Source organism: Miniopterus natalensis, chromosome 9, assembly GCF_054644295.1.
Source record: "Miniopterus natalensis isolate mMinNat1 chromosome 9, mMinNat1.hap1, whole genome shotgun sequence".
Classification (NCBI taxonomy): Eukaryota; Metazoa; Chordata; class Mammalia; order Chiroptera; family Miniopteridae; genus Miniopterus; species Miniopterus natalensis.
Genome location: NC_142089.1, coordinates 32703347 through 32717630, shown reverse-complemented (window position 1 = coordinate 32717630; position 14284 = coordinate 32703347). Strand labels below are relative to the sequence as shown.

General features: G+C 44.9%; 1 protein-coding gene across 3 annotated transcripts in view; it reads left to right on the top strand.

Annotated features, from left to right (window-relative positions):
• The window catches only part of USP24 (ubiquitin specific peptidase 24), a 115216-nt gene extending 101153 nt beyond the window's left edge, over positions 1-14063 (top strand). For all 3 annotated transcript variants that reach the window (XM_087820458.1, XM_087820459.1, XM_087820457.1), the window contains exons 61-68: positions 191-304; positions 2300-2365; positions 4369-4435; positions 5615-5693; positions 7698-7773; positions 8177-8263; positions 8628-8738; positions 11367-14063. In XM_087820458.1, coding sequence (XP_087676584.1) covers positions 191-304; positions 2300-2365; positions 4369-4435; positions 5615-5693; positions 7698-7773; positions 8177-8263; positions 8628-8738; positions 11367-11429 — 663 coding nt within the window. In that variant the 3' untranslated portion in view covers positions 11430-14063. The remainder of the gene's footprint in view (positions 1-190; positions 305-2299; positions 2366-4368; positions 4436-5614; positions 5694-7697; positions 7774-8176; positions 8264-8627; positions 8739-11366) is intronic.
• The last annotated feature ends 221 nt before the right edge of the window (positions 14064-14284 follow it).

Sequence of the window (14284 nt, the reverse complement as noted above, 5' to 3'; positions counted from 1 at the left end):
CATTTGCACAAAATTGTGTTAAATTTCAGACAGACCTAGATACCCTGAAACCTATCCATGGAGTTAAAGAAACCCTATTTTGAGACAATGTTGATTATAGTAAATCTGAGTAAGTTTCAGTCAAAGCCAGAAACAGCCTATCAACAATTAACAGACACGAGAAGAGCTGCTCCTCTTACCCCTCCCATAGGTGATGTTCGCTTTGCGAGAGCTGACGGGCTCGCTCCTGGCACTCATGGAGATGGTGGTGTACTGCTGCTTCTGCAACGAGCACTTCTCCTTCACCATGCTGCACTTCATTAAGGTAGGGCCAGCTGGCCGGGTTTCAGAGAGAGGGAGGGAGAGGGAGAGGGAGAGAGAGAGAAACATCAATGATGAGAGAGTCATTGATCGGCTGCCTCCTGCACGCCCCCTACTGGGGATGGAGCCTGCAATCCAGTCATGTGCCCTGACCCGGAATCGAACCGTGACCTCATGGTCCATAGGTCGACACTCAACCACTGAGCCATGCTGGTGAGTTCTTTAAAAAAAGAATTCAAAAGCCCATCATTCACTGGCAATCACCATGAACATTCTTATATTTCCCTTTTATTTTCTATGCATGTGTTTTAACATAATTGGGATTTTATTGTCTTTATGATTTTTTGCTTTTTTTTCACTTAACATTATAAATATTTCCCATATCATTAAAAGTTACCTGTAAGTATAATATTTCATCTTCTCATTACCGTGATTATTAGCAACACGTTTGCATTTGGTTCAATTTTTAACTGTTAAGAATAATACTTCATAGTTAATAATGCTCTGTGACCATTATTGTGTAAAAGGTATACCAATTCAGATCATTGCCCCCTGGGCAACATTTAAAAAATCAAAAATAGGGTTCTCTCACCTGAAATGGTGCTGCAGTTCATTATGAAGCTCTGGTCAGTATGCTGATTACGGCTACTTATGCGGCTCTTACTGGATGCAAGCACTGTTCTGAGCAGAGGACATATTTAACTCACTTAATTCTCAAGTAGCCCTTTCAGGTAGATACCATTTTATCACCATTTTACAGTTCAAGAATCTGAGGCACAGAGTAAGTAACTTGCCCAGGGTCATACAACTAGTAGGTGGCAGAGTGGGCATTTGAATGTGGACCATCTGGCTCCAGGGCTGTGCTCTTAAACATATTGTTTACTGCCTTTCTAGGGATTACTAGAAAAACCTTTAAGCCTACACATGTCATTTTTATTAGTTTTTAATCTTTAATGACATGGATAATACACAACTGCATTCCCTTTATGAAAAATTAAAGCATACAAATAAGGCCATAGTCGACTTTGACCAACATCAACCAGTCTTGTCCCCTCTCCACCCTACTGCAGGGACCTGTACTGCCACAGGCTTCTTTCTGTAAATTCACACCATATATATTACTTTCTGCCCACAGAATTCCAGACACACCCTCTTGCCTGCACCAGGATTTGTAATAGTGATACAGGTAGTGCTGACAAGTAGCAGGTGATTAGAGGGTTGTCTTGAGACTCCTAGTAAAATGTGTTTTGCCCTGAGCCTGTTCCATGCAGACTTGTGTCAGAGGTGTGAGCTCCTCTCTCTGCTGCTTACTGATTATATAGCCTCAGGCAGCTTCCTCCTCTGCACAGGGATAGGGAGTATGACTTGGCCTCACACATGGTGGGGAATCTGTGCGGTGTGGTGTACAAAGTGCTTACTTAGTGCCACACCTGACACCTGGAAGTGGTGTGGTGATGCATGTCATTTATCGCCCCCATCCGTGTATCTGTGAGGTTGTTAAAATGCACACAGCAATGGGAGTCTTCTAAACCTTGCTTTCTTCAGTCAGTGTGTCTAGGCAGGTTTTTCTGTTTCATAAACCAGCTTTTCTTCTGTACTTCACTCAGCCTCCTTATCTCAGAACATACTCATTTTCATTCTCATAGCTATAGCAGCATATTCTGGAAAACAAAATAGGGTATGTATAAATGAAATTAAAATGTGGGCCTGTTTAGTGACTTAAAATTATCTTCCTTATGCCTTTCCTCCTCTCTCCTTCCTAATTTCATAGTAAAAGACCACAGAGTCTCGCAGCTGGGAGGACCACAGAGGTTGTTTTTTTCAGTCCCCAGGTTTAGCTTTTGGGAATTGAGGCCCCCAAAGAGCGGAATTGACTTGACCAAGGTCAGCCATATAGTGGTAGAACTAAGGGCTTGAATCCAACATTGTTGACTGACATGCCACCATGCTTTCCACTGAAGACTTACTGGAATTTTCATGCTTTTAAAAAACATTTCAGAACCAACTAGAAACAGCTCCACCCCACGAGTTAAAGAATACGTTCCAACTGCTTCATGAGATATTGGTAAGTAATAAATGTTCTCAGTCCTGTATTTGGGCATGTGTTAGCATGGTTTATAAATAATAGTTGTTATGTTTTCCATTCATTGTCCTACACTTACTGAATCCACCAGTCATTTTTGGTACATTATTGATTTAGACGTGAGCAGTAAGAAAACCCTACCCCATAGGGGCTTGTGGGTTAGTGAGGGAGCTAGCCAAGTGTGCAAGCAGTTGTAGTGTAGAGAGGAAAGGAGTAATGGACGGCGCTGCTGTGGATAGGAAGCTGTGCTAAGCACAAACATTATCTTGTTTAAACCTCACAGTAACCTCAGGTAAATTGCTAGCTCTGTAGTTCACTCAGATCTTAAGTACCTTTGATAGTCTTTGTACTACTGAAAATATTTTTTACAAGCCATGAATCTGAAATGTAATTGACTGTAGGATGCATCCCAATTTTGGAAATACATATAAAAACCAGGGGGAAATTCGGTTATAATCAGCAACATACAGTATCACATTAGAAATTAGAACTCAGAGGTGGAGTGATTTGCCCAAGACCAACCTTTAATAAATCACAAAGCCAGATCTGAGCCAAGCAATCAGCCTGTAGCCCATGCTCTCCACCGCACCCCTGGATTGCTCAGTGAACTGGAAATAGGCTGTGTGACTGGAAGGAAGGGGAGCTGAGTGAGGCATGGGGAAAGAAGCCAGAACCAGAGCATGCAAGGCTCAGGGGCCAGTGCACAGGGACCTTTTCCTATAGGACAGTGGCTACACACTGGCTCCTGGGAGCCACTTCTGTCCACATCCCTGTTTTATTTGGCTCAGATTGTTCTGTTTTGCTTTCTGATTTCTGGATTCAGCCTGTCTTGAGAAGGCAGGTAACCTGGCCATATTAGCCCCATGTCCTGTCTGCCACAGTCACCTCGAGCAGCAGCAGCAGGCCTCCTTTGCTATGGCACGTGATCTCCAATTCCCTATAGCCCTAACTGCTCCTCACGGTCTGAGACCTCGCCCATTTCACCCGTTTCTTATCATCTGGACATTTAAGTTTGCAACCTCTGCTGTCAATGACAGGTGCCATCGAAGGGTTTTAAGCAGGCAAGTTCTATGGTCTTATTCATGTCTTAGAAAGTTGCCCTTGGCAGTTGTTTTGAAGGATGAACTAAAGAAGGAAGCAAGTTTGGAATTGGAAGACCATGTAGAAGTCCGTGGCAGTAATTTGAGTGAAATTACAAGGCCTGTATTGAGGAGAGGTCAGCGTCAAAGGGGGCAAAGGACATATCAAGAGGTGTTTCAGAAAGAAAATCAATAGAATTTGGTGATTGGTTGTGAGCTAGTGAGAGAGACTAGCCCAAAAACTCCTTAAAGGGAGGGAGGGACTGGGTTCCCTTTAGATCCTCCATAAGACTTAGTATAGGCCTTGGCACAAGGTGGCATTTAATAAATGCTCTCAAATAAGGAACTACATCATGGATGCCATTTATAGAAAGCCTATCCTCCCAGTCCTTTATCTGCTTTTAGACCTGGTACTTTCACAAACTTTGGAAGGTTGTTTCTCCTCAGGAGCAGGGCTGCATATTGTTTATCTGCTAAACAACAAACCCATTGGGTTTACTGCACTGTGCACAGTTGGGTTCGAGGCACTAGAAGTGCAGCCAAAGTAAGACACATACCCAGCCCTGTGTGACATGGTGTAGACCTCCACATCGACTTGTATGTAGTGCCTGTGTTGTAGCAACACTGTGACACATTTTTGCTAAACAAGTTAGACCATAAACCTCTCACCCTCAGGATCACGAAATATACATCCTTGTAACCCACAGAGAACTGTAAGTGTTGGTAAGAACACATTGATAGGAAATAAATAAATCTTCATCTGTAGTTTAAAATTTAAGATATTAAGATATATGGCAGTGACATGGTATTTCTTTGTATTGGGTTTATTAAGTTAGAAATGAAATCTCTTCAGTGGCTATAAGTTCCTTCTTTCATTTATCAACCTTTGTTTCCTTCCTCTCACAGGTCATTGAAGATCCCATACAAGTAGAGCGAGTCAAATTTGTGTTTGAGACAGAAAATGGACTACTAGGCAAGTGTACCCAGCCTTAATGGGAAATGGTAGTGAATGTGCGGATAGCCAATCTCCTCCCTAACAAGTCTGCCCCCCCCTCCCCTTACCCCCACCCTGCTTCCCTGGTACAATCAGTGAGAAATCCAACAGAAGTCCAATTAAGGCCATTGGGTTCCCTCATTCTGGTCATGAGAATTAAAACCAGACGACCTGATCATCCTGGACACTTTCCTACTTTAGTCAGTTAAGTGTAGTGTGGGGCTCTTCCACCAGGTCAGGTAAGAGTCAAGGGTGCTGTGACTTTTTCAACAAGCTAAAGGCACTTTCTGACACAGGAAAACCTTTCATTCCACTCTGCAGTTATTGGGGAGGAAAGAGCTAAAACCTCAGGCTCAGGATGTTGTCAGATTCTTGAAATGTGATTGTTTTTTCACCTGTGGCATGAATGCACCCAGATTTCTATTGTTGACTCAAAAAGGTTTTGGCAGAGTCTCTTTCTCAGAAGGCTGAAGTGGCTTTAATGAGCTATTTCTTAGAAAAAGTTTGGTTAAAAATAGTCTTCTCCAGCTCCCACCATCCACCTGTGTTTCCAGTTAATCTGAATCATTTCACAGTTTGCTTATGTATTAAGAAAAGATTTAGGACCTCCTTTATTGCAGAAAGGAAATTTAAGCTAAAGAAGTTCTGTAGCTGCAACACTCTAGGCCACCCCTGGGAATGCGGACTCTACTCAGAGCAGTACCCAGGCTCTGGAACTCACAGACCACACGTACACTCGTCAGGAGCGGGGGCCAAGTGTCATCTGTAAATCCCCAAAGCCCAGAGCAAGAAATCCTTGGTGAACTGAACTAATACCATAAGTTTCCATTTATCACACTGAAAATGTTATAGCTACTCTTCTGTCAGTAGTGTGGTAGGCAGAAAAGCTTGGCAGTCTCTAGGCAAGTAATCAGCCAGTATAAATTTTAGCTCCTTTCATTGCTTCTAAAAGCCACGCTTTCAACACCACTTACGCTTCTTGAATACTATCTGGTATTTCTGCCCTTTAGAATTTGGGGGATCCTATTGAGTCAGCACCATGCTTTTAATTTAGTTCTTTATCTGCTTCTGAGGGTAATTTGTTGTAAATTTTCAGAACAAGAGACCTGCTTTCATTTTAGTGCTTTATTGTTCAAATGTTCTCTTCCCTCCCTTCAGCTCTGATGCACCACAGTAATCATGTGGACAGCAGCCGCTGCTACCAGTGTGTCAAATTTCTGGTCACTCTTGCTCAAAAGTAAGTATTGGCTCAAAAATGCAGGGAGGAAATGATTACAAGTCAAATATGACCAGAAAACCATCTGCCTTGTGTTAGTACCTGGAGAGTCTGACTCAGGGCAAGATAGCTTGGATGGCACAGAAACCTGTGTGGGTGATCTCAAAGAGATATAAAGGGAAGTGTTAAAAAAGTAATAACCTTACAGAGTCCAAGGAAAAAAAACTAAACCACTGTTTTATGCGGAAAGGGTAGGAATCAAGGTGGGTGAGCCTTCACTCGAGATAGCTTTCAGAATGTAGCTTAGCTGCCAGCTCTTTCAGGTTGTAGGTCCCCACTTTCAAAACAGTTTCTCAAGACAAAATCCTATTATAGCTACTTACCTTTATGAGTCCAGACACTGCTAAATGCTTGGCCTGTATTCTCATTTATTGTTTGCAACAACTGTGAGGTTAGGGACTGTTACTAGTCCCACATCGCAGGTGGCCTAAATGACACACCTGCAGTCAGGGCTGGGACCTGAACACAGGCTGACTGACTTCAAGCAAAGGTTCTTTGTTCTTTTTTCTTTAGCTGTAAAATATACATAACATAAAAGTTACCATTGTAACCATTTTTAAGTGTAAGTCCAGTGGCATTAAGTACATTCACATTATGGTGCAGCCATCACCGCCATCCATCTTCAGAACTTTTTCATCTCTCTAATGGTTAGTGGGCACCCACATCACGATGCCCATTAAACATTAGACAGTAATTCCCCGTTCTTCCTCCCTCTAGCCCCTGGCAAACATCATTCTCCTTTCTGTCTCTATGAATTTGACTACTCTGGGAACCTCATAACAAGTGGGATCATGCAGTATTTTTCCTTTTGTCACTGGCTCATTTCATTCAGCATGACGTCCTCAAGGTTTATCCGTGTTGTAACATCAGAATTTTTTTTCTTTTTTAAGGCTGAATGTTTCATTGTGTGGATAGACCACATTTTGCTTACTGATTCATCTGTTTGTAGACTCTTGAAATGCAAAGGTTCTCGAGGTTATAAGGAACCTTAATGGTTTGTTACTTCAGTAGCAAAAACAAAATATCAGAATCACTGCATGATGACCCAAGGTTATTGAGCTGACTACACTGCCATCTCTGAGTCTGGCACCGAGCCTTCTTTATAGCTTACTTTATTTTGCTCCAGACTTTTGCTGATTCTAGGCATGGCTATTGCCATCCTTGGACTTGTACCAAAATAAGAATGAGAAATCTGTTTGGCTTAATCTGCTTCATTTGAGCATCCTAAACAGATATTACTGAGAACCTCGCTGAAATAATGCAGGAACATGCATTCCCATATGACATAGCATTGTGGACACAGATGGAGATCATCCTGCCACAATTGTGTGCTCATTAATTAGGCTTGATATTGGCAGCATGTCATCATAAGTACTTGCCTAGGAATGGCATTTCCAAGTAGTGTTGGGGCCACGTAGTATGTCCGATGCATGCAGACACACAGTTCAGATACCAGTGTCTTTATATGTGTCTTCCATATCCTTCACACATCTGTTTCATATACACTCTCTAGTGGCAACATCACCATCAGTACTATCTTCAAATATGAAGGACAGCTTTCCAGAAAGGCAAATAAAAATAGAAAGAGAGAGGGTGGCTCTAAGACCATGTTTAACTATAATATTCTTTCTTATTCAAATACTGATATTAAAGAGTAGTTTGATTTTATCAAGAGGTCATTTATTAAATGCACTATTATAAGGTTTTTTATTTTCCATTTCTCAACTTTGAATTTTAATAGAACTGAGGTGAGTTAGAGATAGATGAGACTTTTCACTACATATTTACCTTTATTGCCTCTTAAAGTATAACGTGAATGTACCCAAACCAAAAAAAAGGTGAAAATATAAAGACAACTGAACTTTAGTGAAAGTAGCATTTGTGTTTCAAAAGAAAAAGGTGCTGTAGATTAAACAAGTGTATTTGCAAAGAAAACATTTGGCTAATGGAAGCCTTCGGCGGCAGGTGCCCTGCTGCTAAGGAGTACTTCAAGGAGAACTCCCACCACTGGAGCTGGGCCGTGCAGTGGCTGCAGAGGAAGGTAAGCGCTGAGCGCCCGCTGGCTCCGGCGCCGGGACCGGCGGGCACGTCGTGTCGGGAGCGAGCCCTCATCATTCACTCGAAACTGTCTCAAAGTGTTTTCAGTCTTTAAACATTTTTTAGTACAATTGATACCTATTTTTATGCACTAAATTTGTGTCTTAATATATGCATCTTACCTTTATAGGTGGAAAAATAGGGATGATTATATCAGAAGTAGTATTTTACTGAGCTCTTGAGAGTGGGAGTGAAGTTTCCCAGGAAAGAACCTTCTGATGTGATAGAAGGTCTGGGTAGACTTACGCAGTGTTTTAGATGCTTCTATATTCTACTGTCTAATGGTAGGAATTGTGGGCTCGTGTGGGCTTGACGTCTCTGATGGCATTTTTGACCTTCCGCCTCAGATGTCAGAACATTATTGGACACCGCAAAGCAATGTCTCTAATGAAACGTCAACTGGAAAGACTTTTCAGCGAACAATTTCAGCTCAGGTGAGGGTCCTCTTTCTGTTCTGTGTGGCTTGAAATTCCTTCGGTGGGATTTTTAGTATGTTCCTCAGAAACTGCAGCCTCAGAGACGAGAGGTATAGGTTGAAAATGAGAGAGGGCAAAAGAAATGACTGAATTTTTATGAAAAGACAGCAAATTGGTGCACAGGTTGAGAATTATAGAAGGAAAGGCGTATTGGTGGGTCAGTCTGGCCCCGCATGGCACGGAAGTGGCGGGGTACTCGGGGGCTGCCATGAGCCACCACCTGCGAGGCTCCCGGTGCCTCCAGAGGCCACAGGAAGGGCGGTTTCGGTCGTGATGCCGCTACGTACTCCCTGACCTTTCCTCCTCGTGCTCACTCCCGCAGGACACCTTGGCGTATGCCACCGCTCTGCTGAACGAGAAAGAGCAGTCGGGGAGCAGTAATGGGTCGGAGAGCAGCCCTGCGAATGAGAACGGGGAGAGGCATCTACAGCAGGTATAACTGCAGGGCGTGTCCCTGTGCGGAAGGGCAGAGCCTGCTCTGAAGCTTTCCAAAAAGAATGTTCATAATCAAGAAAAAAGGAGACAGCAGCCTCTGTCCTGCAGTGATCTCTGTGCAGGACCCACTCACGGCTCACAGTGTGTTGAGAGGAGTACAGTGCTGCCATATGAAATTCATGCCAGGCTTTGACCTCCGTCTGTGGTGGCTGTTCTAACAAGTTGGAGAGTCCTGAAAAAGCCAGGCCACAGCTGTATTCGTTCCAGCTTGTCCAGTTCACTCTGCCAGGCTGTGAAAAAGCGCCCCCTCCAGCTTTTGCTTTCACCAGCCTCCAGGACACACAGACCCTGGAGAGGAGGGGCCTCGTGCCACTAAAATCTACCTGCTTGTTGGGCGAGTCAAAGGATAATTTTAAGCTTGCTTTAAAAAAAAAAAAACATTTTCAATACTAATTACTATAGTAGAAAAGGAATAAAATATTTATTAAACACCTGTGTGCAAAATAGTGAAGCAGGTGTAACTGTAATGACAGGTATGTGTCTTCCCTCTGCCCTGTGACCTTCCAGAAGGGCAGCCTCCTCTGTAGCTCCATAACAGGGCTTGGCAGAGGCCTCATTAAATGAATCTTGTCGATGTTGTGTGTGTCTTTTTTTTAATCTTTTGGATCCTCATAACAACCTGTGAGGTCTCTATTACCCTGACTTTACTGAAGGGAAACTGAGGCTCACATACTTTATTTGCAGAGAAAATAAAAGCTATCAGACGAGCTCCTGTGGCTGCCGGCTCCTAGACGTACAGGCCCCGCGAGCCTCTGTCCTCGCCTGTGACAGGGAGGGCTCCCTGCCCTCCCCCTCTGCCATCTTGCCAGAAGCGCTGTACTCTGTCTTCCCCTCCCTGTCTTCGGTTTCTTGAGCCTCTCCCTCTCTGCAGACCCCTCCCAGCCGCATGTTGCCACACTCACTGGTCTCCCACCCTTTCTTTAAAAGCTCTCTTCCTCCCTCATCCCTGCCCTCTTTCCTCTCCTCCGCAGCCTCGCTTCTTCAGAGTTCACTGTCTTTATTTTCTGATCTCTCTTGTCCTCCAGCCTCTTCCTGGCTGACACACACACCCCCCCCCCAGCAGCTGGGCGGCAGCAGCCTCCGCTTGCAGTTCTCAGCCAGGCTGACCGCTTGGCAGCACCTGGTGCCATGTCTTCCTTAACACCCTCCTGGGGCACTCATAGCTCCCCACCCCCTCTGGCGGTTCTTCCTCAGCCTTTTCTAGGCCACCAGGAAATGCCCCTCAGCCTGTCCTCTTGCCCACAACCCTGGCCTTGACCCTTCTGAGTGCCAGGCCTGAGCGTCCAGCTCTCTCCCTGCGGTCTGCATGCGATGTGTCTGACCCGCACCCAGCCTGCGCAGCCCCGACCCTGCGCGCGGCTGGTCCGCCGCCTGGACAGCTCCCTCACGCTGCGGTGATTTCACCGCCCTGCCGGGCTGACCTGTGGAACACCCCTCGTCCATCTCTAAGAATCTCTGTGGGAATCTGCCTGCCTCTACTCTTTTTTTCTTTTTTTTAAATCCTCACCTGAGGATGTTTCTTCCATGGATATTTCTCCCATTGCTTTTCAGAGAGTGGAACTAGAGAGGGAGAAACATCAGTGTGAGAGAGAGACATCGATTGGTCGCCTCCCGCACGTGCCCAACCAGGGCCGGGGATGGAGGTACATGCCCTTAGCTGGAATCGAACCTGGGACCCTTCGGTCCTTGGGCCAACGCTCTAACCACGGAGCAACCAGCTAGGGCTGCCTGCCTCCACTCTCGATTCTCTGCTTCCTTCAGTTAAACTTTTCAATGGCCTTCCACCGCTGTTAGGGTGAAGGCCAGCATCCTCAGCACAGTGCTGCTTGGTTTGGCCCCTGCATGCCTCTCCCCGACATTTCTGAGTTCTAGATACAGCGGCCTTCTCTGGGTTCATCAAACGTAATTCTGCCACCTCTGGCCCTCCCACTCACCGCTGGCTCCCGCTGAGCTTACGTGTCACTTTGCAAGGAGGCTCCGTGCTCCTCCCCACCCCCACCTAGATCAGTCTCAAGGCACACGGTTGGTATTCAGAACTCTCAGTGTACAGGGTCAGCAACAGTAGCTTTACAGTTCGTATGGAAAATAAAATGATTAGTAATACTACAAAAATAAACTCGCATACTCAAAACTGTAAACCTACTTTTGCCCTACCCTGTATAAACCAAAGGCCACAGGTTGGTGACAGAGACAGAATTCAGGCCAGGGTGTGGCCCAGCGCCACCTTTGGCAGCGTGGCAGTTTCCGGCAGGAAGTGGATGCCCGGCCCCCAGTGCCTCCCAGCTTCATGCCATCGCTCCGGGTTCTAACGAGAACCGGCTGCGCCGCCTCGTGGTAGCTTCGTGACTTTGGACGAGGCACTGGTTTGTTTCAATGGAAACAAAGAAATGGAAGCTTTGCCTAATCAGCAATTGTCAAACACGAGGTGTTGTCGTTATGTTTTATTACCCTTTGGTAAAGATTAAATTGTTAAATGAGGACACATTTAAACTACAGAACACAAGTCAATCGCATAGAATACCTTTTCTCTAACTTTCTCTGTATGAATCTTCTTTTCTTTCCGAAGGGTTCAGAGTCGCCCATGATGATCGGCGAACTGAGAAGTGACCTTGACGACGTGGACCCCTAGAGGAATATGCCCACACACGATGGGGAGTCAGATCAGTTACTGGATGCTCAGCACCTGTTTGAAATCAGAATCTCACCTCGAACCCTTTAGAAGAAGCTGGAGACGGGCTGGCAGAGCCGGCCGTGGCTCGGGATGAGGCGTGTGTAAGGAAAGCACTCTGGCCAGGAGGCGTGGGAGCTATTTGGCAGCAGGAGAACTCCGGCTTGTGAATCTGCTGTCCCGAGGCACAACCTATATGTGGATTGACATTTCTGTGGCGATTTTATGAAACAAAGCCGGTGGCAGACTTTTGTTATATGAACATGCAAGAGTGAGTGAGGGTAAAGCTGTTGCTTTCTCTACGATGCTACAAAAGAAATTCTTTTGGTTTTTATATTTAAAAAAAAGCAAGCTGCCTTTAGATGGGTGGGAGCAAGTTTTTAATCTTGCAGTAACATTGATTATAGGGATATCCAATTTAAAGTTAGGTGAACACGTGATAAAATTCCTTTTTGTTGTAAAATAGTGAAGAGTTCCGTTTACACAGACCTTTGTATTTAATATGTCTCCCTGTTTGTACAGAATTTCAGATGAGCTTAGATGAGAGTCCTGGTCATGAACTTGGATCTTGATGAAATGTTACCAGGATCAAAAATTGGGGAAATACTGAGCTAATTAAGGTCTTTTTTCTGATAAAATTGAGATCGAAAAGAGCAATAAAAAATATAAAGTGCTGTTCTTCAGAAGTACAGGGTGCATTCCTTGACATCAGTCACTAAAGAAGTTATGTTAGTCCCAAAACAAAATTTAAAAACAGCAAAATAAAAAGCACTTTAAGATACAATTTGATTGAGTTTGACTTCATAAAGTCTTTTTAATGCTTGGAGACATATTGAATAAATTGTAGTCTTAAACCATGTGATCTGCAATCATTTATTTGCTTTTGCTTAAAACATAATTACTGAAACCTTGGAATGGTTGTATGTGAAGTGAGATATTTGAATTGGGAGGTCTGCTTTGTGAGTTTCTAGTCGTTTTAATGCAAACAAGGAATTTGAGACTGTTTCTCTTCAACATGAGTAATTAACAACTGAAAAGAGACAGGTTTTATTTTCCCAGAAATACCTAGAAAGCAATTGAACAAGTATCATTTAGTTGTAAATCCCAAGTGTAACACCATTCACTCATTTTAGGTTAGGTATCAGCTCCCCTTTTTTCAATGGTAGGGGTCACATATTTAACATTTCGTGTACTTAGTACATTTTGTATATTGAGTTGCTACACGGATTTTTCAGCCCTGGTTTCCTTGAGTTACATGTTCTACCCTGTTTTCAACTCACCGTGCACAGAACTAGGGGAGCCGTAGGAAGCGCCAGGTTGCCGCTGTCCAATTTGCCAAGTCAGAGAGGCGTGTCCAGCCCCAAGTGCCTTTTGGTGGCTTCTGCGTTGTGGACACAAGACAGGACGGTCAGCTCTTCACTGCTGTGCACTGTCGGTAACCCAGTCACTGCACAGCTAGAGACTGAAGGTGCTGTGCAGCCCGGGCTCAGTGTGTAACCCTGTACCTGCCTAAGGCTACTGGTGGCTTTTGTCAAAGATACCGAGTAGATGGAGGGCCAGCATTTACGAGCATAACTGCACCCTTAGAACAGTAGTCAGAGGCAATCAGCAGGTTTTACATGGTTCTGATGTCCTTGCCATTTTGAATGTGATGTTTTGAAACTGACTTTGAGTACATGACTAGTCCACACCCTACTGTTTTCCTCTACCCTGCCCTCCCCGTCTCCGCCGCCATCCTCACAGAAAGACTGTGTGGATGTGACATTGAAATGCTGGTGGTGAGATGTGTAGGGTATCATCGCTGGCAGCTGCACTCAGGAGCCCAAATTCAGGAGTGAAATCGCCACTTCTAGTCCCTTATTTCCTATGGAAACAATGCCTTCCACACCCCAGCACCCGCCGTCCTCACCGTCAAGCTTCATCGGGACCGCCATCACGATCGATTGTGTGTCACACGCTCCGGTTAATGTTGCTTACGTTGCTGTAATGACCGTCCCTTCCCCATAGCCAGTAACCACTTGATTGCCAACGGCTGCAACCTGCAAACCTGCTGATGACTTTTTTAACCTACAACAAACTGACAGTTGTGACAGGCTACCTTGGAAGAGTTGTCGTTTTTATTGCCAACTTTTTTGGACGAAGATGTTTTTATAAATCTTTCAAAAAGTAGGAATTGCACAACCAACTCAATGCTGTGTGTTCTCAAGAAGCTCCCCTCGCGAGGCCCACCCAGATGGCCGCGTCTGCGCGTCAGGCATCTGGGAAGAAACAGATGAGCATCCCAGCAGGCATCGCGCCCCGTGACTTGTCCTCACACGTCACTGACAGCTAGAACGAGTCATAGGACCTAGAGGCCGTATCCTCAGACTCACCCTGTCTTGCCCCACCCTCCCTGCTAACATTGAGGTGTGTGCAGTTACCTTCTGAGCTTGGAACAAGCAGACTGGAATTTTCCTCTGCTACCTCTTGTGTACAGAATCTTGTTTATAAAATTTCAAAAGGAAGTAGATGAACAGGGAAGAATCTTCTGAATTTGGTTGAGTGGCAGAGTTCTTAGCTTCTAAGGGTATAAAATAAATTTTTCAAAAATGCGGAGTTAGAGTCTCACTGGCCTCTTTCTGAGTGTGTCAGAGACTGGCGGGGCGGGGGGCCTGCTGTGAACCGGTACTGTGACTCCTCCCGTGCCTTATCCTGGTGTGTGAATGAGGTCCACTCTTTAATCATGAGGGAGTGATGGGTCCTCTGAGCCTTTGCTGTTTTCTCCTCTGGATAGCCTGGCCATTTTAGGAGTCTTCAGAGCTTGGTTAAGGATATGC